Below are 24,628 nucleotides of genomic sequence, written 5' to 3'. Positions count from 1 at the left end.
TAGATTATCATTCCAAAAAATATTCTAGAGCACGATTTGTGGAATTCATAGAAGGAATTTTTAAAGTGACATATTGTGGTTTTTTTTTTTTTTTTTTTATAATGTGTTAGAATAATTTCATTATTTACAACATATAGACATGAATGTTTTAATCTTAAATATTAGAAATCTCTATGCTGAAGCTAAATCATACACAAGCATGCATTCGTATATGAAGAACAACATTAGGAGCTTACTTAATATCAGTAAAATCAAGAATCTAATAAACTTACTTAATATTAATTAATTTACCTTTGAGATGAACTGCATGCCTAATACAATTAGTAAATGGTATTTGCACATATTAAATCATTGGAATATAAAATTTCAACGTAATGGTGCCACAAGGAAGTCAAATCCAACACAGCAATACAGTACAGCACCGAAAGTACGGTGTTTCACCTATGAATTATTGAAACAAACAAGAAAAAAACAAGAACAAGAAACAAAAGGGTTCTAAAATGCACCATGAGTTTGGGGAATGGAAGCACACCATCCTTTACAGCCATAGATATTTGTTTTTATTTAAAGTTTATGATTATTTGAAACAAAATCTATGGCTATAAACTGTTGGAGCATGGATGAACATCCTGAACATCAAGGTGCATGTTAGATAGCAACCATAAACACTAACACACAGAAGATAAATTTATATATATAGGAGGTAACACAAACTGGTTTAAGTTATAGAAGCTCAGTTTCTATTAGGGGTACTTTAGCACGAGCACATAACAACCTGTGAGAATGGTTCCCATTAATGGAAGGTACACTTCTGTGAGTGATTTAGCAGAATTGAGAAGCATCAAAATGGCCCAAAACATAAGCATACAACTCTGCGTGCCAGAGAATGGTGCACCAACAACAATCATCGCTGAAGTAGCTGAAACATACGCCATGAAACCGAACAGCTTGAGAAAAGTGGACCAAAACAAACTGGGGCCATGTTTTGGCTGAAGCTGGATAATTGATAACTGGCTACACAAGTCCATTCCAATCCAAAGAAACACAGTGGAAGCCATCACAAAAGATGAAACACGCTGTACGGTTTTCTTGCGTTTTTCAGAACCCAAGATTTCGCTATTCTTGTTTAGATCACAACCTGTGAACTTGTCTTGCAGTAGGGAACTCTTTAGCATTACTGCAGCCTTTATATTAACAATAGATGGTTCATCGGTACCCAGCAAGAACTCGTTTGCAATGGTGTTTCTTTGATTCACCTTTAGAATTTTCCCGTTGAAGTCACAGAAACCTCTCATGTTACTAGGCACAGAAAATGTATTATATTTCTGCAGCATATAGAAAGTCCCAAGAAGGATCAGAAATGCTACAGAAATCTCTCGTAGTTACAGCAGGCTGGTTAGAAATCACAGTATTTTTCTAAATAATTTATGTTCAAGTTAAGCTTAATTGATGTGTATGTTATTACATAAAATATTTTTCTCTTCTAAGAGTGTTTTACATAGAAACTTGTCACAAACATTATAATTTCATAAAACACAAACTTTTATATAATTGGGTTCCTACACTAAAATGTAGGTTTCTAGGATAGTTTTTGTGAACTTAAAATCGTCAGAAAATAATACCAAATATCGGTTTTAAAATTCTAAGGATTCCCTTGAAAAATTTACATGACCAAGATTCTGTAATTTGTTTTAGTGGTCTAACAAAGATGTGAAAAGCAAAGAATATATATCCTCTTACATGGTAAGACAAATCAGAAAGCAAAAGAACATCATACAGAATAATTATTCACAAAGCAATAATCTTACCAACTTACCTTGAGGCACTGCAGCGTGCTAAGAGTTTCACAAGTATGTGTGGAGAGCGGAGCCGCCAAAAATCTACCTGCCATGTCGAAGTATGGAGTTTCCTCTTCAAGAAACAAGTTATCCTCAAAGCAAAGCGTTTCATTGGCCTTGTTTTTCCCAAGGTAATACACTGGTTCAGTATACTCCACTTTTCGTTCACGGGGCTCTAAAATCAGTTTCATCAATTCGAACTGAGGCATGAGAAGAAGAAGAAATGGTAATACACATACACTTTCAACTCAATCCTTAAACAACATTGTGTCATTATTACAAATTAAAGGTTTTTTTAAGGAAACAAGACAAGAAATTGGAAACAAAAAAGTGAACTACAGATGAACAAGTGAGAGGAGTAATCAGTGAGAAGAAAACAGAAAAAAAATAGTAACAGCTGCAGTGGATGTAAATGAAGTAACACCTACCATTGTTTCAAAGTGATTTTCTCTCACATATCCACGGTTCTCGCATTGAGGATCCATCATAAGGGAAGGAAAAATGGGACAGATGAATTCGGGCATGTGATAAGTTGAGCTAGATCCACAAAACACAAGCAGTTAGTTTAGTTCTTGTCTTTCCACACAATGAGAAACCAATATTGCAGAAAAAAAATGACAGTACCTCCTTGTGTTCTCCGAAAATGATCAAGAACAATGGATTCAAACTAGGAAAACGCGTTAATCTGCATAAACTTTAAGGGAGGCTGAAAAATAGTTAATTTATTGCAATTGTCTTTGGTAGATGGAGACTCTAAATAAATAAAAATGAAGAGAGACCCTTAATCCCGGGGTTTGAAAATGAAACTCTGCAAGACCAGAATAATATAATGAGTAATATAATCAAAATTCCTTTTACTATTTCAATGTCTTCTGTTTGGTATGAATTTGTCTAAAGGTGACGAAGGTATGTGCTTTGAGTGAATAAAGTCTGAAGCTTCCTTGTCCCTTGATACTACACGCAAACGCGTTTGCTTTGATTTGAATTCCTCTGTTTCAAATCTGCAGCTTGTGTTTAGTGATGCTACGGAGCTTTCTGCAGTTTATCTCTAACGCAAAGGTGAAGATGAAGACCACTCCTGAAAAACATAACAACACTAACGTAATAAACAGAGTGACAAACCTTTTATCCCGTTCGTTAATTGTCTGTGTTTTTTTCTTTTGTTGATGCTGATGTTCGATAACTTACACATACTATATATATATTTGTTAACTCTTGCAGATACTGCCCAATAAGGCACTCGATCAGGTGAGTGATGAAAAACTTCCTACTGAATTTATTCTGTGATCATGAACATGACATGTGCATTTCACTCGTTTCATCATCATCCTCATGTTGCAGTTGTTCTTTAGTGTTAAATTTATTTATCATTATAATTGTATTTTGAAAAACTTATTGTGCTCTGATTAACGGCACTACCTTGGGTAAATTTGCATATGGAGATTGAAAGGGAGACTCTGTCTGAAGAACACAACCCAAATGTAATAAACAGTAGCAAATCTAATTTTCTTGTTTATTTAGTGTGATTCTTTGCTTGTTCATTCATAGCTAATACATGTTATATTTGATGATGATTGTAGGCACTACAGGAAGAGAAACTCGATCTGGTAATTACTGAAACCGAATCTGTCTCGTGATCTTGGATAAGATATGAGCATTTCACTTGTTCTTCATCACAACCATGTCGTTGTTTCTGATGTTTTAAATTGTCTCTTATAAAAAAACACTTGATTGGATTTGTTGGTTTTGTCAGGTAAAGGCAGCAAGAAAGCCTCCTCCTAAAACACCGGCAAGAAAGCCTCCTCCTGAAAAACCACCAAGAAACCCTCCTTCTATCAGCTTCATGGACTGTATAATTTCTATAGTGCTGAGTATAGAGGATATTCCTTTTAACTTTCATTACATGTTGCTAGTGTCGGGTGGTGCTTTTCTAAAATTCAAAGCAGAAAAGTTGTCAGCTCAATTTGATTTCAAATTGGGAAACTTATCGAACACAACATTACTGCTGAGCTTTGGGGAAGCATTTGGTGAGTTTAATCCAGAGATCACTGATAAAATGACTATAATGGTGGGTTATCTTCTAGTTTTGTTGCTGATTTGGCCACTGCAACCTGTGTATCAGATTTCTATCATGCTAATATTGATTTCTGAATCACTTCACTATATTCTAAAGTTGTTGGGCAAGTTGTCAGGGGTTGATGTGACTTGTGGCATTTTCAAGCTTCCTCTCCTCTTGTTTACTACTTCAGCAGCTTTTGCTCTTTCTCTCATTGTCTGTCTTGTGATGTTCCTCGTGATTTACCTTATCCAGAGATATGTAGGTGCAGGGAGATCAAAAGGGAGAGAACCTGATTTTACTTTGGAAGATTTTTCTGTAATTGTTGAGGGGGGCTTTATGTCATAGCTGATTAAGCTCTCAACATCCCAACTATTGAGTTCACATAAATTCAAAAACTTATTGCAGCATGTGTTTTGCTTTGTTTTGTTTGCATGATGTTGAAACTCTTTGCTGATGAACTGTGGTATTGAGGTTTTAGTATTGGACCTTTTATGGCCCAGCTCACGAGTTTCGTTATTATTCCGTTTGTATTTATATCTTACCTTGCATGTATTTTGTGAACAATAGTGAACTTTTGTTTTTGGGTCTTTAAGCCTTTGCATGTGATAGTTTGTTTTGCAACACGGATTCTTGATATGATATCAGACCAAGTTGATTCTACTCTTTTTTTCGTTCTGCCTCCTTCTTCTTTCTTCCTTCTTGGATTGTCTTCTAGTTCTATCTTTGAGCAAGTTGATTCTACTCTTTTCCCCGTTGTTCCTCCTTCTTCTTCTTTCTTTTTTCTTGGATTGTCTTCTAGCTCTATCTTTGTGCTCGGTTGTACCTTGTTTTCTTCCATTACCAATAGCAACATTTCACAAAACTCTTCAAGTTCTTACTACTTACATTCAGGTAAGAATATTGACATGGTTTTTGTTAATAATCATCTAAATGACATGAATTATCATTCTTGGAGTAGAAGAATGAAATGTGCCCCTGTATCCAAGAACAAAGTCAAGTTTATGAATGAAGACATCACAAAATCAGCACGAGACAGTCTTATGTTTGATGCTTAGGAACGATTTATCTCATGCATAACACAAACTTTGATAGTGCAAATTGGACAAAACACCATCTAAATTGACAATATGTGAAAATTTAAGGAAAGATTTTTCAAGAGTGGTCATTTTCGGATCTATGATCTCTTACAAGAAACAATTTCGATCAACAAGAAGTAAGAAACGTCTTTGATTACTATACATATTTGAAAGTTTTTTAGGAAGAGAGTTCTTGAGACCTATTTATACCTTGTAATTTAATCAAGATTATCACTAAATACATAAACTCTAGACACAGGTTTTATTGAGTTATGTGGAAATGTAAGAACGCATATTCTCCTTGTAGAAAATCTACCAAATATCAATAATGTGTTTCTCTTGTTATTCAACAAGACAGACAACTAAATGGGAATAACGGTGTAGATACGTTCTTGTTAGTAGTACTGCTGGAAAACAAGAATGGAGAATGCAAAATCATGACAACATCCAAGACTCAAGACAGAGGCATATGTTAGAGGAAAACAAAAAAAAATAAAAAAAAATAATATATATATTATTTATAATATCATAAATTTATAATATTATGTTTGTTTATGTTTATATATTTTTAAATATTGTAAACATGAATAATTAAATGGAGATTCACAAAGAATTGTCCCAAAAGAAGATATTGAACTTACTCATAAAAGGGAGAAATATTTTGGGAGAAATATTCTAGGAGATACTTTGATTGGGCGGATATAAATAGATAAATAAATATAAATTTTGTAAACTTTTGAAGTAAACTTTTGAAATAGAAGAGAAGATTTTTTTTGTCCATGTTGACAAATCATGATAAATTGTTATTGGAGTTCATGCATCAATACTTCATTTTGTTTTTTTTTATTGAATCGTAATATAGTATCGATATTTTTAAACCTTATTAATAATAAAACTATCATTTGAGAACTAATTATATTAAATTTTTTATGTTTTAACTTAAAGATTAATATTAAAACAAGTTGTTAAATAGGTGTTTATTTTTCACAAAGTTGTCAAATATAATTTTCTATTGTAATATTACAATAAAATACAAGTTAAATAATATGATATAAAACATTCTTATTCATCATTCATTATAAATTATTTACATTAAATAATTTAGTTCTTAAATAGATTTCTATCTCCATAATATAATTATTTTAAGATTTTAATCCATATAAAATATTTTTAGGTTTTGATTAAAGTTATTGTTAATTGATGATGTGGCAACAATCTATTAGAAAACATACTTGATGCTTATTAAAGGGTTTAAATGTTTCTTTGTTTTCTCTTCTTATTTCTACCATTCAACTTAGTTTCTTTGGATCTTTTCTTTACAAATATTTAATTTGGTTATCTATTTTTTAAAAGAAAATTTGAGTTGATGTTTTTCTTCTTCCTAAAACACTGCTACATGAGTAAAATTAGATGAAAGAACAATATTGAAAATTAAAAGATGAAATTTAATATTTTTTTCAAAAATAGAGATAGCACATTTTAAAAAAAAGACATCTTTAAATAAAACTTCCAAATTTTCACAAAAGAGACTCGTTTGATAGTTAAAAAGATGTTCCCAAAAGGATGATCATTTGATGGTTAAAAAAATTCAAAAAAAACTGTAAAAAACTGACTAAATAATTAACTATAAAGACTGGTACTGGTATTTTATCCATGTCTACTCCTTTACAATCTCTACAATCTTCTTGATCTTATGTTGAGTTAGAGACAATTATTTTTCGTCACTTCTGATTTTCTCAACTACTCTTTACCTATGACTTTCAACTATAAAAACTATAAAAAAGAGTTGTTAAAAAAATTACAATTTGATACTCCTTTGGTTGACAAGATGTTCATCTGAACATGCAACCTGTTGCACTATACAGTACCTTTTCTCTAAACATGTTTTTTCTTACACTAACAAGACTACTTTGATGGTATTATTTAAATAATCTCTTTCCAAATGCAATAACTTACCTGGGTTAAAGAAAAGATAACACGGGTACATAATTTTATATGGGTTTCAAAGTTATGCTTAATCTAATCAAGATGCATGAAAAATGAAAAGAGATTCATGTATTTTCAGTTCAATCTATATCTTATCTCGAACTAAAACAGTAACTTTTGGCGAAGAAATCATCTGCCAAATCCTTTCCTTTTCTGTCCCGAGTTGAACAATTTGCTTTAAACACAAGGGAACCACATAATTTACTCCAACCTGAATTGCATTTTTAGAGTGTATGTGCAACTTTAGCTTTGGACATGGCAGTGGTTTTGGTCTTCTAAGTAGAAAAATGTTATACAGATAACATAATAACCTTCATTTATGAAACAAAAGGTGAGAGGGGACTAATGAAAAAGTAGATAGAAAGTTAGAGGGTAATGAAAGAGAAGTATGAGGAAATTTGTAATGAGACAGAGAATTACAATTAAGGCGATGAAAGACATTGACCGAGGCTAGAGTATTGAACATGAATCAACACATCTCAAACATGACCAAATGTTGCACAGCAGAAGAGAGTATAGCAATATGAAGCTACCTAAAAGAGAAACAGAACATACTAATTACGATTAATCAAACACCTTAGAGGCATAAAGCAACCAATATTCGTAATCAGGGTTGCGACGAGGGAGAAGGCGTGGACTTGCCCTTGCTCCTCTTTTGCGAAACGGCTCTGGCGAAAGCCTCCACGATCCTCTGCTGAGAGTCCAGGATCATCTCCGTGCGCTTCATCTCCATCTCCATCCGCATGCTCTCAATCTCCCTCGCCATCTCCATCTTCATCTGCTCCATCCTCACGAACCCGTCGCGCAACACCTTTATCGCGCCCACCATCTCGGCCACCGCGTCGCTCTCGCGCTCCCTCTTCGCGCCGTTGCGCGGCGCCATGCCGGGAGGGGGCGCGCTGAAGAACTTGGAAGGGGTATGGTTTGGCACCCCCGCCGGGATCCGGATCCGGAACCCGGAGCCGGAGCCGGATCCGAAACCGTTCTTGTAGAGTTTGTTGAGGCTGCGCGTGTTGGATCCGGGGGCGTTCTTGAATTCCTCGTACAGATCGTCGTCGTTGTCGTCGTCTGGGAAGTTGAGGTTGTTGGAGGGGGTGCTGGGGTTGGTGGCGGTGGTGGTGTCGGTGTGGGGTTTGTTGGGGCCTTTTTCCATGGAGTCCATGGATTTGAAGTGGACCCAGGAGGAGGGCGAAGCGGTGGTGGAGTTGTTGATGAGGCGAGGGAGGGGGAGGGAGCGGAGGCGTTGGATTTCGGTGCGGTACCGTTTGCGGAGTTTTTCCATTTTGTGGCGGCACTGGACGGCAGTTTTGGCAGTGGGGGAAGCGTTGGGGCACTGGGCGGTGACGGCGTCGGCGACCTCTTGCCAGTGGGTGGCTTTGAGGTTGGTGCGGCCGAGGGAGTACCACTTGTCGCGGTAGGCGTCGATGAGGGCGGCGGTTTCCTCCGGGGTCCAGCAGGGCGGGGGGAGGCGGCGGGAGGAGGTGGAGGGAGGGGCGGGGAGAGGGAGAGGAACCGCGGAGGGGGGGTTGGAATCAGTGGGGGAAGATGGGGAAGCCATGGCGGAGAAGAGGAAAAGAAAGGTAGTGTTGATTAGGTTAAGGGGGTGGGTGAAGGATAGGGAGGAGGGGGGCGGAGGATAAGGGGGAGAGGAGAAGAGAGTGAGAAGGTTGATTGGGTTGGGTGTGGTGGAGGGAAAGGGGCATGGTTGTTGTTAAAGTGGGGAGGGATGTGCGGCTGAATTTGTGACGTGGGTGGATGAGGAGGGCACCACCGCTTGGGAGAGATGGAGAGGGGCTAACGTGCGCCGCGGGGGAGAGAGGTCCACCTCTGACTTTGGCCATGACCAATTCCCTTCCCCTTATCATCAAAATTAGCTGTTTGTGGGGTGGGCACTTGGTGGGTGTTATTAAAGTTACCCACCGCCAACGATTTTCTTTTCCCTTCTCTTCCCTTTCTCTTCCCTTTCCCTTCCCTTCCTTTCACTCTCCACACCACACCAATGCTTCCTTTCTCCCATCATTACTCCTTTTCTTTTTATTATTTCTAAACCCCATCACGTGCTTGCATTTCTCTGCCTTTCACAATTTTCATTCTTCTTAACTTAAACCTTACTCAAATCCTCAATCAAATCCTAAAATCAACTTCACTACTACTCTGCCTAATCCTACCCAACCATCAACATGGAAGACCTTTTACCTAAAATCCTACTTTTATATATTAATAAAAATTTAAGTTTTCATATTTTTGGCAATATTTAATATTTCTAGAATATTAAAAAAATAAGCTGCAATTAAACTATATAGAATTATTATTGCAGCTATTATACCAAACGACAAATTCTTAAAATGATGGTTATTAGTGATACAAACATTTTTTAGACGAATAATTCATGTAATTTAGGTCACTACGTCATTATTTTCGTTTTAAACTAGTTCTTTTCTATATTTGTTGAAAAAGATGTAAAGTTAAAATTCTGAAGAAATTTAGTGATTATTGAATGAGTAAGAGTAGTTATTGTCATTACATTTCTTGTTAACCACGCAATTCGGGTTTTCAAACCGATATAATTACACTTGAACCTTTTGTCTCTCTCCGAAGTTGTTCGTATGTAATAGAATTAAAGTCACGCCATCTTTCGCTGTGTACTGTGTTGTCAACCTTTTGATTCTTTTTGAAGGAACACTTTGTTTATTCTTCTCATTATATTTGTATTGATTTTACCAGTATTTGTTAATTTAGATAGATTGATTTTCTAGGTTCCTGAGAGTTACAAACACATGAAAACTAGGCTTTTTGGACTGTATTCAAAGTTATCAGAATGGATACGCGTTCCAATATTTATGTCCATATTTTATTATGTAACTTGCACCATGTCAAAAATGGAACCTTCCAGAAATTTACAAAATATTACCTAACATGAGAGAATACTAAAAGTTCGCCACGAAATTCTTTTGTATGACGAAAAGCAAGAAGTGCAAGGCACAAGTTCAATACAATGAGTCCACCTAATCTGGTGGTGAATTAAGAAATGTTCACTAATTTTGTAGCACGTAATAATGCCTGCAAATGGGTGTTATCAGCTAGTAGTATCTTGGAGCATAATCCCATTTCACGTATGATGAGAATGATGGTGCCCTTTCTTTTATACTAAGTTATCTTCAAGGAAATACGAAATAACAGAAGCATGAAATATCCACAAAGACATACCTATCAAACTTGTATACTCACTCAACTCTATTTGATTGGCTAGAATTTGGTGTCTGAATACCTAGCATTAAGCAACTTGAGCCCAAGATCCATATGGAACCCTTTGTCACTTAACAAATGAAAGAAACTGAGGATTCAAGAATTTTTGTTCATTCTTCGAAACCGTAATGAAACTGGGTTTTCCAAGATAGACATCTTAATGTTATTCCAAATTTCAGATTTAGTTGGAAGCTGAGAAATTTTCTCTAAGATTTGTATGTCTTCAGATAGAACAGAGCCAAAAACGGTGTATGGATTTCTCCATTCCTCGTGATCCGCGAGGCTGATGAAGAATTCTGGACCAGAACCAACCCATGCTACAGATCCTCTTCTTATGGTAGGACAGTACTCTTTTGGAATATCCTTGAACATAGACCCTGGGGATTCCAATGTTCCTTGAATAAGTGCAAAAGGAGGACCATATGGAGTCTACATCAACATTCAAATTCAAAAACAAAAAAAATATGGAGGGGGGTGTATCAATAATCAATAATCAATAATCTGGAGCTAACTAAGTTGTACAGAAATGAAAATGCAGCCAGCACTGGACAAGTTTCCACCATCCAGGAACAAACTTCAACTATTTCAAAACAAGAAAGCTAGGATAAAAATTAAGTAGATATAGGACCAGTATTAAACACAAAAGGATCCACTAGTTGATGTTCCTCCTTTTTTGCATTTAAATGGCCGATAGAAGAAGTAGAAGGCCACAAAAGGTTTACTTAAAACCCAGAAATATTGATATAAGAGAATCACGAAAAGCAAAATAAAATCATTTAACTAATATTGGCAGGAAGTATAACAATACAACAACCAATCATGTTAATCAAAATTAATTCATTTACAAAGAAATTGCTTGAAAAAATAATCGCCAAAAAATAAAAAGATGCAAATCTATGCAGAAGATATATTTGTATATTTATTAACATAATGAACCTTACCCTTTTTATGTGATTTCCTTCTGAATCCCAAAAGCTTCCTCGGCTTTCGGCTCTAAGAATCTGACAACCAATACAGTGAGGCAGTGCCAAGAGCGAAAGAATGAACAAGACAGAATTTGGAGCGCATTCAGGCAAAAGCTGTGGCAATGAAAGTTAAGAACACATTTATTTTCAGTTTCCTCCTTTCAATCTATCTATCGAACAACTAGAAGAACATTAGATTGTCCGAAATCATATATCCGTAGACAGCAAGCCATTATATCTAGATGTATGCATTTCAAGCCTGTATGCATTAAAAGAACTACCTTTTCAAATGTTTCTGAACCTACATCCCTAAAAAAAGTCACATGTACATAATTCGCTCAAAGTGATCTTTTACCAATAACATGCTTTACATTGCTACAATTCAAACCTTTGGCTGATGCTATCAGCTGCAACTTATGAAAAGTTTCATAAAATAATCAGACCAAGTAGATAATAGATGGATGATTCAAGCTGAAAAATAATCATTATGGGAAAACATGTGATCAAATACTGCTTTGGAAAAAAAGGCACAAATGGGTGCAATTACAAGAAATTCTACAGAGTGTAAAAATATGTGTTCTCTTTATCTTCAGGTATATAAGGCCTGTTCTGGACAAGCTTCTCCACAAGGATAACTACGAGAGAAACATAAAAAGAAAAAAATAAATGAGTTTCTCTATAACTTAAAACTAAACTATGCAAAGCTAGTTTGCAGAGACTATCTCATATAGTTTTCCTAAATTTTTATTTAGCTAATTTTAGCTTGTAGAGAACTCATTTCCGTTTTCTTTTCTTATTTTTTTCTTTTAGCAAGCCAATCAACAAACTTATGCATAGTCAAAATTCTCGTAGTCCATCTGTAAAATGACTAAATGATACATAAAACAATACTGATAAACCAAACAAACATACTACCTAAAGCTCAGCAAAGTCTTTCACTGCCAAAACAAGGATGGCATCTATTGGCCCCTCTACTTCACACACATAAATACAGAAATATAAAGAGAAGCAATTTATTAAGAGCTAGATGCTTTTTATTTTTTTCAAACACATTGGACGTGCCTCATTTGTTAGATTAAACATTAAGAAATACATGATAGAAATAAGATAAAAATGGAAAACATGTCTGGCATACCAGATGCAAAATAACCAGGGTAAGTGCAATGAATGTAAATGATATAATATAGTGGGTATGCAGAGAATTACTTACTTTTAGACGAACAATTCCATAGTCCGTTTCTATACCAACAATTCCCTAAAAATACAAGTGTACAAGGGAAAGTTATATATAGCTCAAAGATCTACAGAAACTATAATATATTCAACAATCACATAGCTTCATCCTGAGCAGAAAACAAAAGGATGTTGAGAATATATATTTGAGCAAATTATAATGAACATAAAGCATTGCTTAATGCTTACTCTTTTATTCAATTATGGACAGAAAGATGGGATACAATTAAGGACATAAAACTTGTCAAAATACATTAGAATGAAGTGATTCTAACATAAAGCAGGATTCTCAAAATACATATAGAGAGTAATGCGGCATGGTATCAGAGATCCTTCAAAAGTAATTGAGAAGATTTTAAAACATGAATGTCTAATCATTGACAGATTAACAGGCAGGAAATACAATACTACCTATTTAGTTGTATAGTAAAACTCTGTCTTTTATAACAACTAAGAGGATTGCAGTTCTTTCTACCTTGTTTCTCATCCATAAACAGGTTCCTCCATAACATAAAAGTTCTACAATCTCATGCATTTGGTTGGAGATTAACACCGTATTTTTGAGGAGGTGTCAATGACACATCTCTTTTTTTTTTCTAGGTTTTCTGTTGCAATCATTTTTTTTATCAGAGAAGAAAATACTTATTATAAACAAAATAAAATAATTTGATAGAACAAACTACAATAAATAATATTCCTACCTCTCCCTTATCAAAGACCATCCCAGAAGTCCACATTACTTTATCTCCCGAGTCACGTCGATCAGGATTTAAAGCATCCTGTTGCTTTTTTAACCAACACTGAAACGAAAGCAGGAAATAAGATTAGAATAAACTATCAGGTACACCTAAAATTCTCTGCACAAAAAAAGGATTAAAATTTCATCCTTATTCAATTGTTCATTCAAGGCAATGATAAACTACACCAGCTAGAACAGCATATCTTTACAATGATGATACTCTAATGCTCAACTCAATCAAATTCCCAAATCAAGCCATTCAACTAAAGCACAAAGGCATTAAGCAAATAGATTCTTACTTGTGATGATCTCTAAGAGTTCGCCATGTATCAATTATTCAGGAATTAAAACATAAGATATGATAAAGCCCAATTGCAAGTAGGAAAAAAATGAGAACAGCGTCTTTTAAATTCTGATAATTGGAAATGTTGGCTTTAGGCTCATTGGCATAAAAATAAAACGGACCTACCCAATGCACAATCATCGGGGTCAGGCCTTGAGAACAAGTAGCATTAAAATATAATCTTAGGCTAGATCTCACATGGGGAAGTATAACCAATGAAAACTACACACTAATGATAAATAAACACTACATTAGAAGCCAAAAGCACAAGCCAATCAACACACTAAATATCCTAAATCACTTGCCACATATGATAAATTAAATCTAGCAGTGGCAAACCAAAAGAAATGCAACGATACCTCACCAAATCTAGGTCCACAGGCCTCTTTATCGCCACAATAAACCCAGGAATTACACAAACAGGGCCCTCCCTCACCGGTACACATTCTCTTACACGCCATGCAACATTCCTCAGAGGAATTCAGCATAAACTCAGAACCCCATTTGACAGCATCACCCCAAAGCTCCAAATGCTCAACCCCTTGGCAACATTGCCCTTCTGTTGGACCCTCAATTTCCACTGAAGGCAGAGATTCAATGTCGGGCACAAAGACTACGGTAAGGAAAAGGTAGACGGCAGAGCAGGAGATTGCGCCAATCAAGAAGAGGGCGATAAGCGCGAATCTACCGAAATCTGAATCGTTATGACGACGACCCATTTTCCAGAATGCAGAGAAAATGAAAAGGGGTGCCTTGGTTTTTGGTTTTTGTTTGTTTCTACGTTTGGGGTATGGAGAACAGAGGAAGGTGGAACATGAAGAACAGGGAGGAAGAGAAGAACGTTGGCGGCTTTTTCATTATGAAGGAGATGCTTCCACCTCAAATAAAAACGACACATTATTTCTCATCAATCTATCTTTACCTCTTTCTCCTTTTCCTTTGTTTCTGATTTATGCACTCAGTTTTTTCTTGTGACTCTTGTCACTATTTTCACCTCACATTGATCCTGCAAAGTCCATGCATAACAAAATTACTCTACAACCTACTTTCCACCACCAGAGAATCATAATACTGTTATTTAATTTATTAAAATTACTAAATAGTTATCATTTTTTTCCTTGTTCTAGCTTCACGGATTAAATGATATTTGTATAACTTCAAGAGATAAATTATAATATCGTAATTTCAAAAGACTAAGTAAGAATTTACATAACATTAAAAAGCAAGGCATTTTGCATTTACGCAATTCAATCCATTTAAATTACGAAACACTTTTTGATAAAGATGTGAGAAGTTTTGGAGAGATTCATGGCATGGAAAAGGAAGGAATTCACAAAGTTAAAGATGGTTTCGACATGTGTCGATCTTCCACAGCTCAGTTACAGTGAAAGGCACATAATAACATGATATTTACTTATTATTGGATCAACAATTTTTTACCAAAGTATTAAACTGTGACATTGACACAATTCCATGATTTGAAATGCATGAAGAACCTTAAGTTTAGGAAATAATGGGTTTCGTTTCTCAATAGTGAATGCTTCTTTTTGGTGGGTGCTGGTGAACAGTGAAAACCAACAATTTTATTTGGTCTTCCTAAAGTCAGTGGACATGTTAGGTATAGCACAATGTGATTTGGCAATTTATCATTCGTAAATAAACCGTTTAGATTATATTTTTTTTATTCTCATAATTTCTTCTCTCATCATATTATATATGTATATATGGAGCAATTTGATTCGTTGTGATATCTCAAAATTAATTCAACTATATTCTTAAATACGTAATCCAGAACACTTTTAAGATTATAAAATCCTAAATTATTATATTTTAAATGACATAATCTAGAATATTTTATTACGAGAATTATATTTCAGATTATAATTATGTTTTGAATCCCTATTTATATTGTAAGTTATATAATTCAAAATCATATTCTATATTACATAATTTTATTTAAATTATAAAATCTGAAATTATATTTTAAATTACAGTTTAATCTAAATTACAATTTAGAAATATTATAACAAAGACTAATACAGAGGTGCTTTGTCAAAAAGTTGAAATTCCAATCTATATAAATAATACGATGTCTTAATTAATAAGAAACTTAAGTGAAAAATAGCTTATTATAATTCAAGTATAATTTTATTGACATTATTTCTTTACCCAATATAATCACTACGGGTTTGAATTCATATTCCAATACTATATTAAAATACTAATCATTATTTGATGTTAATATATGCACATACTTAGCTACCCGAATTACCTTTAGATTCAATATTAATTTTGAATTGAAATTTTAACCAACTTTTGCGTTGAACAAAAAAAATACTAAACTTTACTCTTTTCTTAAATAAAATCATTTAAACACAAATTTCTTCTAAATTTATTTTAGCCAAAATCAAATTTTAAAATTAATTCAATTCCAAATAAATTTTACTAGTAGGTGATTGAATTCATTTTAAATGTGTTCATACCAAGCAAAAAGCATCTGACATAATTGATTTTTCTGTAATCTACTGTAGTGATTACATAAATTAGGTACTTTAATAGTTTCGGACATTTTATTGGTTAAGATTTCCTCTTAAGACTATGGTTGATTTGACAAATGCGTCAAACATCAACTGCAAAAATGTTAAGCATATCTGTATTTAATCAAAAGCAAACATAAATAGCACATTAAGAATTTTAAAAAACCCCATAAAAAAACAAAAGCAGCTCGAGAGTGTGGAATAGCATATAACCACAATACAAGACAAGTAATTTGAAACTTAGCATTATATGGTAGTATTTTACCCAGAATTACAATTTCATGAATGGAACAATTTACATAGTTTGTAACGAGATGGTCATGTCAAACAAAAGCAACGAAAATTCTAGAGCTATGCAGAAACAAATTTTATCAAAGAACTTGGTGAGGGGCAACACCCTGCAGGGCAGAAAAAGATAACACAGGAAACTAAACTCCAATAAGTCAGTTAGAATCCCTCACACCATGAAGGGTAGTGAAACGAAAGCCTTTCAACAAAAAAACTAAGAACAATGCAACCATTGAGAGACCAATCATTCACAAGCAGCACAAGGATTTAAATAAACATAAAGCAATGTAGAGAATTCGAATTTGCATGAAAAAAATAGAAAACATCATCATATTAAACCTCTAGTATGGATTAGAAGCACTTTTGAAAGGCAGGTGAAATGTTAAAAAATCCTAAGAAACTTTTAAATATAAAAGAGTCAGTAATCTAATATTCTCATTTAGCAGGCAGCAGCTCCCAGGGCCTTTTAAGACTCCAAACATGATAAATACGTAAAAAGGATTTGCAGCTAAAGGTGACTTAGAAACTAACTAGCCAACTGGAGATAAAAAAAATGAAGAGAAGACACTTTTTAGTATGATATTTTGGTTAGCTTATGTTTGTCATTGGGGCATGAGTTTAGTTAAATCATGCAGGTAGGTGGGTATATAATCTGGACATAAAGTGCCAATTCCCTTAATTTCTTGAAATTCAAAATCTCCCAGTAACAGATGATATTGAATCCATTCAGCTACTTTACAACCTCGTAAAGTTGCATTTTCCAATGATATAGCATAAGGGTAATTGGTCTTCCAGATATTACGAAACTGGAAGTGTAGAAAAATAGTTGCATTGCAAAAAGAAAAAGAAAAATTCCATGGGGGGCAAGTAAAGAATCTCAAGGAAAATTATGCAATGCTCCATTTGGATCTTGTACTTCCCCTCCGTACAAGATATCATGTTAAACACTCCAGCAACACAATATCAGTGCATCATGCTTTCTAGGATGTTACTATTTCCTAATCATTCCTTTATTTATTGCTGAAGTAGCGTGCTCATATTACTACTACCAATGGTAGCTCCACAAAGTGCAGCGTAGTTCATTCTTGTTCGTGATCATAGCACTGGCGAAAATATAATCAATCCAAAGAAATATATCTCTGTTGTGACGAAAAAAACCAACTTTATGACAGCAGGAAAAAATCCAATAATCCGTAATCAAAAAGTAATATCCAGGGCCTTGGTTCTTTCCAAATGTACAGGATATGGAGTGTAATCTTTCACATTTCCCACCCATTAGGGAACCTTAATACGAAGTTAAATTATACATCATATGCTCAGCACTTCTCTTTCCATCTCTAATCAACTTCAGCTTGCAGCACAGATTCAAGAACTAGGAGTTTGTCCATCGAGAGAAGACTTGAATTGGCTTGAATTGGCAATAACCCTTCAATTAGTGACATTCCCAAACCAGGCAATTACTTAGCAATGTTCAGCTCCAAATGGTAGGGCATCATATTGAGTATAAGCTCCAAATTCCACACCCTACAGCAGTCTTTTTGTTGTATTTAGATCTGTTCATAGACAAATTCACTAGTGACCAGGTGTTCCACCTTTTTCCAGTCATCCCTCGTGAAAAATATGTAGATGCCATTCGAGGATAGAGAAATCTCAGAGAAAATGAGATTTACATATTCTGGTGCTTCTGCGTGTACTAAACAAAATGCAATGGCAGCAAGTTAGAAAACTTACCTCAATAATAAGACCCAGAGCCACCTCCACCCATATAGCTGCTGCTACCACCACCCACACCTCTACCTGAATACATGGATGAATATGAACGGCCACCAACCTACAGCATCAACAACACACTAAAATATGAGAATCACACAGATGGATAAATATAAAACACACTTCTTCTAATTGAGAAAGACAAGAAACATTACATCACTTCCACGCGATACATAATCACCACCATAATTTGATGTGTACATACCACCATCACTACCACCAAAAGAACCTGACATGCAACACACAATAACAATGTAAGCACTTAACAATTGATGTTTAAGATAACACTTCAGATTATGCACAACAATATCCACCTCCACCATAACTCATGCCCTGCCGACTGCCATATGTCCCATGTAATTCTTGATTAGAAATCGAACTTCTGCTGCCACTATATCCCAGACTAGATCTTCCAAGTCTAACAATCAAAACGAGGGATATGTTACTAAAAAACACCAGAACTGAGGCAAGGAGAATGCAAGACAAGAACCTTGTTTAGATAAAAACTAACCTATCACCATAAGCATCTCCATACTGTGAAGCACTACCTCCATATTCATAATCTAAACGAGATCTTGATTGGCGGGCACCAGTATCATACCGTTGAGGAACATCATCCTAATGAGAAAATAATGTAAAGTGTTTCATTTATCAAAAAGAAAACTAAAATGACATTTAAAACATGGCATTACAATAAATGTATAGACTTCAGAAATAAAACTTACTATAGCAGTATAAGGACGTTTTGAGCCAACTATGGTTTCATAATCACGTGGGCGTCCTTCTCGATAACTTAGATGGGGAGGAGGATGCCTCTCAAATCTTTGGCCATAGCCATCATCAACATAACCTCTCTTTGGAGCAGCACGAGATGTACTTCTATGTAGCTCAGGGTAGTCAGAATCACGGGCAGGATAATCCCTATAAGATGTGTGCCTCTGAGAGGCTACCCTAGACCCATAATCTGCAGCAACTCTACCTCTTGGGGGTGGTAGATCCTCACGTCGACTGTAGTCTCTTTTCATGCCACTTTTTGAATATGCAGGAGCTAACAGGCAACAAAACAATATTATAGTATATTATTCATGAAGACAGCTAACAAGGGGAGGTCACACACACATATAGATAGATATTATATACCAGTCAATCTCCTGTCATAGGTTCTAGCTGGAGGAGCAACTGGCCTGGCTCTTTCTAGCATGGATGTGACAGGACGTCTACTTCTCACACTAACAGGTCTAACTGGTGGAGCACGATTTCCAATGCCTCTAACCACACGGGCAGGAGGATAACTACGTGGAGTGGGTCGACTCCGTGAAGGCCTTGGCAATCTTCCAGAATTGCGACCAGGACGAAAGTCCCCATGATTATTATGTTTCCCACGGCCTCTCTGAAGAGGTTTCGAAAGAGGCCTTGACAATCTAGCCCTAACTTTTGCCTGAAACAACAAAGAAGCATTATATAAAGCCACATCTTGCAAATGTACAATGTATTTAAAAGTCAAACTGACCTTTTTGTCACCTTCACCTAACCCTGCACTAGTAATGCTATCAGCACATTCCACAGCATCAGCATGTGTACTAAATGTAACAAATCCATAGTTCTTCCTGCGAGCAGCTGGCATGTTCCGAGCAAGCTCAATTTTTTCAATCTCTCCATATTTCTTGAGAAGATCCCGGACATAATCTTCATCCCATGATGGAGGTAGTGAATCAATAAATACAGTTTTAACCTGCAGTTACATACACATTATCAGTAACACCAAAAAAAAAATGACAATTAATCAACGAATTTAAGGTATTTCAAGTTATTAACAGCTAAACACCCATGACCATGAGAAGGATAGAATAGAAAGTATTCTTAAATATGCTAAAGCTTAACCTTGCCCATTCTCCAATGTAAATTGGATTAAGTTTGTGGGAAATTTTTAATCAAACAAGACAGTTAAGCCACGGTATTATTTTTATAAATCAGTAGAAAACTAAAGTCATAACCCTAAAATACCGTCAACCGAAAAACATCAAAGTACTACGTTGGAACTCAATGTAGATGTTATGCTTCAATAAGATCAAAGAACCATACTTTGCATTTCCTATGTAATGACCCATGGCAAAAGCAAGGAAATCTGAATCATAAAAATACCTGTGCCATAATTTCATCACCCAGATCAATGAAGGAGTCAGCAAAGGAAACCTTTGCAGGCTTATCAACTCCAAACACAACATCTCTCTTTTGCAATCGCCTGTAGGCTTCCTTAGCATCTGAACGAGATGAAAACTCCAAAAATGCAAATCCTCGGTTCATCCCCTCACTGGTATCATCTTCTACTAAAGTCAAATCCTCCACATTTTCTACTCCATAATGTTTCAGTTTCTCCTTCAACTGGCACCAGAAGTTGCATTTACCAGTTAGAATGTCAAGCCTCAAATGTGGCAAGAAATAATACAAGTAAGCATAACTCGGGTATCAGAGCTAGCAAGAAATAGACCAAGAGAAAAACTTACAGCTTCCTTTTTCCAAGTCTTGCATATGTTACCAAGGTAGAGAGTATCACTGTCCTGACTTGGAGTAACACCACACTGTTTACCATTAATCTGAAATTGGAGCAATAAAAACATGATTTAATATGCTAGCAATTCAAACCAGCTTTAACAACAATAAGATAAAAAATTACCACAGGATTTTTTAGCTCCACCACAGCTCTTTTCGCTTGCTCGACAGTTTCAAAACGCAAGAATGCAAATCCCTTGTTCCTTCTAGTCTGGGGATTTATCATCAGCCTGACTTCAGTAACTACCCCAACTTTGCTGAAAACCTTCTTCAGATCATGCTCAGTAGCATCCTTATCTAGTCCCCCCACAAATACTTCAAATTCCTTACGCTTTCGCCTCTCCTTTACAACTTCACGGTGTTCCTCTTCTTCCACATCAGGCACCTGCACATGCTCCTCACCAGCATGTTCTCCATCATCATCATCCTCAACTTCTTCATAAACATATTCAACTTCTTCATCACCTGTATCACCCTCTTCACCTATTATCTCATCAGGTTCTTCCTCTAGTTCATCTGCCTCATCCTGACCTTCATCTTGTTCAATTTCCTTCTCATCATAGTCAACACCACCATACTCCTCTGGTTCATACTCAGGATAATTATCCTCTAAATCTAAATGTTCACCTTTTTCATATTCATCTAAAGACTCCTTAACCTCCTCTTCATTGTCTGCCAAAAAATAAATATTTAAAACCCCAGTCAAATACACAACCCTTCTATCATCATATTAATTAATAAAATAAGGAAGTCCGTGTTTCACAATCCTCAGCATTCGTGGTCTAAATTATGTCCACCATTGCATAATACACAGCACTAATATGCATCAGGAAAGGAAAAAAAAATAAAACCCATATTCATTGCGTATCCATCCCATATAACAGCCTTCCATCTTAAGTTACACAATAAATACAAAAAGGAGCAACAAGAGTAGCACCATCCAATATACTCCATTAAGAATGTTTCTATAAATAGTACCACAGGTGCAGAACCCAAGGCTTTAAAAAACTGTCTGCAACCATAATCATGGCTGCCTCGTCAAGGTTCTTGGGCTCTCCACAATCTCACAATTGTCAACCACAGCGGTGGTCATCTTGGTCTGCAATTTTCCGCAATGCCAAGGATTGTGATGAAACAACGACCACCACTATATCTGCAATTTCCTACATACCAAGGATTGTAAGGAAACCACGACCGTCGACTGTGATGAAACCAACCACCACAACTATCTCCAATTTTCCCCAATGTCAAGGATTGCGAGGAAGCCACGACCATAACTACAACCTCCATTTAAAACCTTGGCAGGACCGAAATTCACACGACCCCCATCTTAAAGTCCATGTAAAAGTTTGAACTTTTGAGAAACCCCATGACATACCAAACTCAGAACAAACAACAAAGCCTTAAAATACATGTAACCCTCCAAAGATCCAAATAAAAAAATCTAAAAATATATAAATTAAAAAAGGGACTTACTTTCCACCTTAGCCGACCCATTTGGAGCTTCCGGAGGTTCTTGGTCCACATCAACGTGTTTCTCTTCCACTCCAACATCAGCAGCAGAATTTTGTGCATGATTTTTCTCCCCCACTTCCGCAGTTTCAGGCTCACGCTGGTTCTCAAGTGCAGCCTTCGAGGATCCTCTCGATGCCCTCTTCGCCGCGCCTCTCTTCACTACCCTCGGAGGCATTGTCGCAGAGTTATTGACGCAGATCGAGGAAACGATTCCCGAACCAAAAAGACCCAATTGAAAATAAAACCCTAATTTGCAGAAGAAGGAAGGAAGGGTTCCGAAAGTCGAAGACGAATGAAAATTGAAGTGAACCCAAATGTGGAATGTGAAAGAAATATAAGAAATTTGGAGACGAGGGAGACAAAGGAAAAGCACAGGGAGAGAGAGAGAGACAGGGAGAGAGAATCTAATAGGGATCAAAGGGAAACGCAAAACCCTTAGAAAGGAATAAGTGGATGTTACTTATTAATGTTTGGAACATATCATGGGAATTTTTTTATTTTATTTTAGTGAATGTTAATCAATAATATATAATAAATAAATATTTTTATATATAAAGTATATCTATAACAATATATATTGAGAATTCTATTCATAACTATCTTGGTGTGTATAATTTTATTTTATTTTTATAACAAAATATAATAAGAATCCTTTTTATAATTGTCTTTTTTACATAATTTTTTCTTGATTTTATTTTTTTAATATATTTTATTTTTAAAATTTCAAAATTTGATAAGATTCTCATTTATTTTTAAAGAATTTTGAGTTATCAATATTCATTGTATTTCTTTTTTTTATAAGTTTTTCTTTCTAACAACTTTAAAAAATATTTTAATTTTTCACTCTTTTGTTAATTTCCTTACTCTACCTTTAACTCCTTATTTTAACAAGATAAGGCACAATCTTTTTTAGAGATATTTTTTTAGAAAATAAGAATAATGCAACAACATAAAGAGATAATATATCTCGTCCGATTCACATATCCAATCTTACATATCAAAGAAAATAACTTACATATTCAATCAGTTACTCTCCATTCCAACATAATGTAAAATAATGAGTTATACCATACATAATTCATACCACAATCATTTCTGAAACTAGGTGAAGAGATGCTTAGGAAAATCGATGTCTCCTTGTATTGCTCATAGTTAAAGAAATTGAAGAGCCGAATGAGAGAAATTCAATTGTATCCCAAGTTTTAATACATATATTTTTTCCGAATTAGAGGTGGAAGTACATCTATTTTTTTGGAATAGAAGGTGGAAGAAGATTGAAGTGGTGAGAGATTTAGAAATTAAACTTCAATTAATTATTAAATTATTATTTCTGTTGTTTCGTGGCGTTGAATTCGTTTAGTTGCTTCTCTATGTTCGTGAGAATATTTGTATTAATGTATTAATTATACTTTAAATTTATGGTACATACTTTATATTTATATTTATATTTTGATATGAAATATTTTAAATTATTCATATTTTTAAAAGTAAATTCAATTAGCAAATAAAAGTTAAAGACAAATTCAAAAGATAAAAGATTAAGAATTTTGTTTAAAAATGGTTTTATTGAAAACAAAGTTTATAAACTTTTATTCAAAGAATTACCCCAAAATTGTGAAATAATTATTTTAATTTATATGTATAACTATTTTTTACATAATTTATTAAATTATATTTTATAATTGTGCTGTTAAATATAAAATATTATTTAGTGAGCGTTGTGCACATATACGGACCATTAACCGAACGATAAAACTAAAACATGAAACTTAGTTAAGCAAAATAACTTTTGTTATTTTCAATCTCATTATTATTGTTGTATCATTCCATAAAAGCAAATAAAATAAAATATCAGGAATGTTTTATAGGGAGAAATTTAATTAAAAGAGACAAAGAAGAAGATAAAACAAGACATAAATTAGGTACGAGGATATGAGATAAATTAATTTAAAAAAAAAATTAAGATACTAAAACTTGAGACAGATAAGATTTATGGAAAACAAATATTTGAATATGAGATAAATTAAACTCAAAAGATAAAAACACTAAAATATGAAATGAATTAGAGCTAAAGAAAAAGAAAATTAGGTCAAAAGATACAAAAACATTATAAATAAGATAACTTATGAAAAAAATATTAAAAAAAATTATATATGACAAAATATATAAAGACACGCAATTTTGAAAACTATGATAAATAAAATATAAGCAAACCTTACACTTTCACGTTAAAAAAAAAAATAAAAGAAGATTTTTTATCGAGAAGATAACAACTTCATTTTTTTCAATAAACTACAATTTATACCAAAAGTCACTTCCTATACTCAACAAACCATTTCTTAGATCACACAAAAACATGAAAACAACAGAAAAAACATAGCTGAATTTTACCACACTTTTTTTTTTCAGAAACAAAGTTTGATGAAATAAACAAAGTGAATTTCTTTGTACTTTGTGTATGGAGAATTTTGATTATAAGAAAA

General features: G+C 34.6%; 5 protein-coding genes across 8 annotated transcripts; 1 reads left to right on the top strand and 4 right to left on the bottom strand.

The window, feature by feature from the left end:
- Positions 1-333: 333 nt before the first annotated feature.
- On the bottom strand, positions 334-2,754 carry LOC137826540 (uncharacterized). The gene is made up of 4 exons (XM_068632538.2): positions 2,463-2,754; positions 2,267-2,375; positions 1,817-2,038; positions 334-1,325 (listed from the first exon to the last, which is right to left on the bottom strand). Exons 2-4 carry the CDS (start codon positions 2,360-2,362, stop codon positions 744-746), a joined length of 900 nt encoding a protein of 299 aa, XP_068488639.1. The 5' UTR covers positions 2,363-2,375; positions 2,463-2,754; the 3' UTR covers positions 334-743.
- Positions 2,755-2,840: 86 nt separating this feature from the next.
- LOC137826542 (uncharacterized) lies at positions 2,841-4,561 on the top strand. 2 transcript variants are annotated; one of them, XM_090294493.1, is made up of 5 exons: positions 2,841-2,897; positions 3,060-3,086; positions 3,281-3,319; positions 3,419-3,445; positions 3,592-4,561. In XM_090294493.1, exons 1-5 carry the CDS (start codon positions 2,859-2,861, stop codon positions 4,240-4,242), a joined length of 783 nt encoding a protein of 260 aa, XP_090150619.1. In that variant the 5' UTR covers positions 2,841-2,858; the 3' UTR covers positions 4,243-4,561. The 2 variants fall into 2 exon arrangements, with proteins under 2 accessions (XP_090150619.1, XP_068488640.1); XM_068632539.2 differs by having other exon boundaries at positions 2,852-2,939.
- Positions 4,562-7,335: 2,774 nt separating this feature from the next.
- LOC137823443 (uncharacterized) lies at positions 7,336-9,135 on the bottom strand. Its single transcript, XM_068628580.1, has one exon. It carries the CDS (start codon positions 8,515-8,517, stop codon positions 7,567-7,569), a length of 951 nt encoding a protein of 316 aa, XP_068484681.1. The 5' UTR covers positions 8,518-9,135; the 3' UTR covers positions 7,336-7,566.
- A 1,092-nt stretch (positions 9,136-10,227) lies between these two features.
- On the bottom strand, positions 10,228-14,550 carry LOC137823442 (uncharacterized). 2 transcript variants are annotated; one of them, XM_068628579.2, is made up of 5 exons: positions 13,845-14,550; positions 13,105-13,203; positions 12,381-12,425; positions 11,147-11,284; positions 10,228-10,634 (listed from the first exon to the last, which is right to left on the bottom strand). In XM_068628579.2, exons 1-5 carry the CDS (start codon positions 14,202-14,204, stop codon positions 10,302-10,304), a joined length of 975 nt encoding a protein of 324 aa, XP_068484680.1. In that variant the 5' UTR covers positions 14,205-14,550; the 3' UTR covers positions 10,228-10,301. The 2 variants fall into 2 exon arrangements, with proteins under 2 accessions (XP_068484680.1, XP_090150487.1); XM_090294361.1 differs by having other exon boundaries at positions 13,850-14,522.
- Positions 14,551-17,472: 2,922 nt separating this feature from the next.
- LOC137823536 (uncharacterized) lies at positions 17,473-22,624 on the bottom strand. Of its 2 annotated transcripts, XM_068628723.2 has the most exons (12): positions 22,107-22,624; positions 20,755-21,302; positions 20,585-20,674; positions 20,223-20,462; positions 19,591-19,812; positions 19,221-19,518; positions 18,806-19,128; positions 18,592-18,698; positions 18,395-18,498; positions 18,236-18,309; positions 18,042-18,141; positions 17,473-17,863 (listed from the first exon to the last, which is right to left on the bottom strand). In XM_068628723.2, exons 1-11 carry the CDS (start codon positions 22,318-22,320, stop codon positions 18,043-18,045), a joined length of 2,319 nt encoding a protein of 772 aa, XP_068484824.1. In that variant the 5' UTR covers positions 22,321-22,624; the 3' UTR covers positions 17,473-17,863; position 18,042. The 2 variants fall into 2 exon arrangements, with proteins under 2 accessions (XP_068484824.1, XP_090150486.1); XM_090294360.1 differs by lacking the exon at positions 20,755-21,302 and having other exon boundaries at positions 22,107-22,592.
- Between the last annotated feature and the right edge of the window lie 2,004 nt (positions 22,625-24,628).

The sequence above is a fragment of the Phaseolus vulgaris genome, chromosome 8 (assembly GCF_051622355.1).
Source record: "Phaseolus vulgaris cultivar YP4 chromosome 8, ASM5162235v1, whole genome shotgun sequence".
Lineage (NCBI taxonomy): Eukaryota > Viridiplantae > Streptophyta > Magnoliopsida > Fabales > Fabaceae > Phaseolus > Phaseolus vulgaris.
Note: the sequence above shows the minus strand (reverse complement) of the source record. Positions and strands in the feature narration are given on the sequence as shown.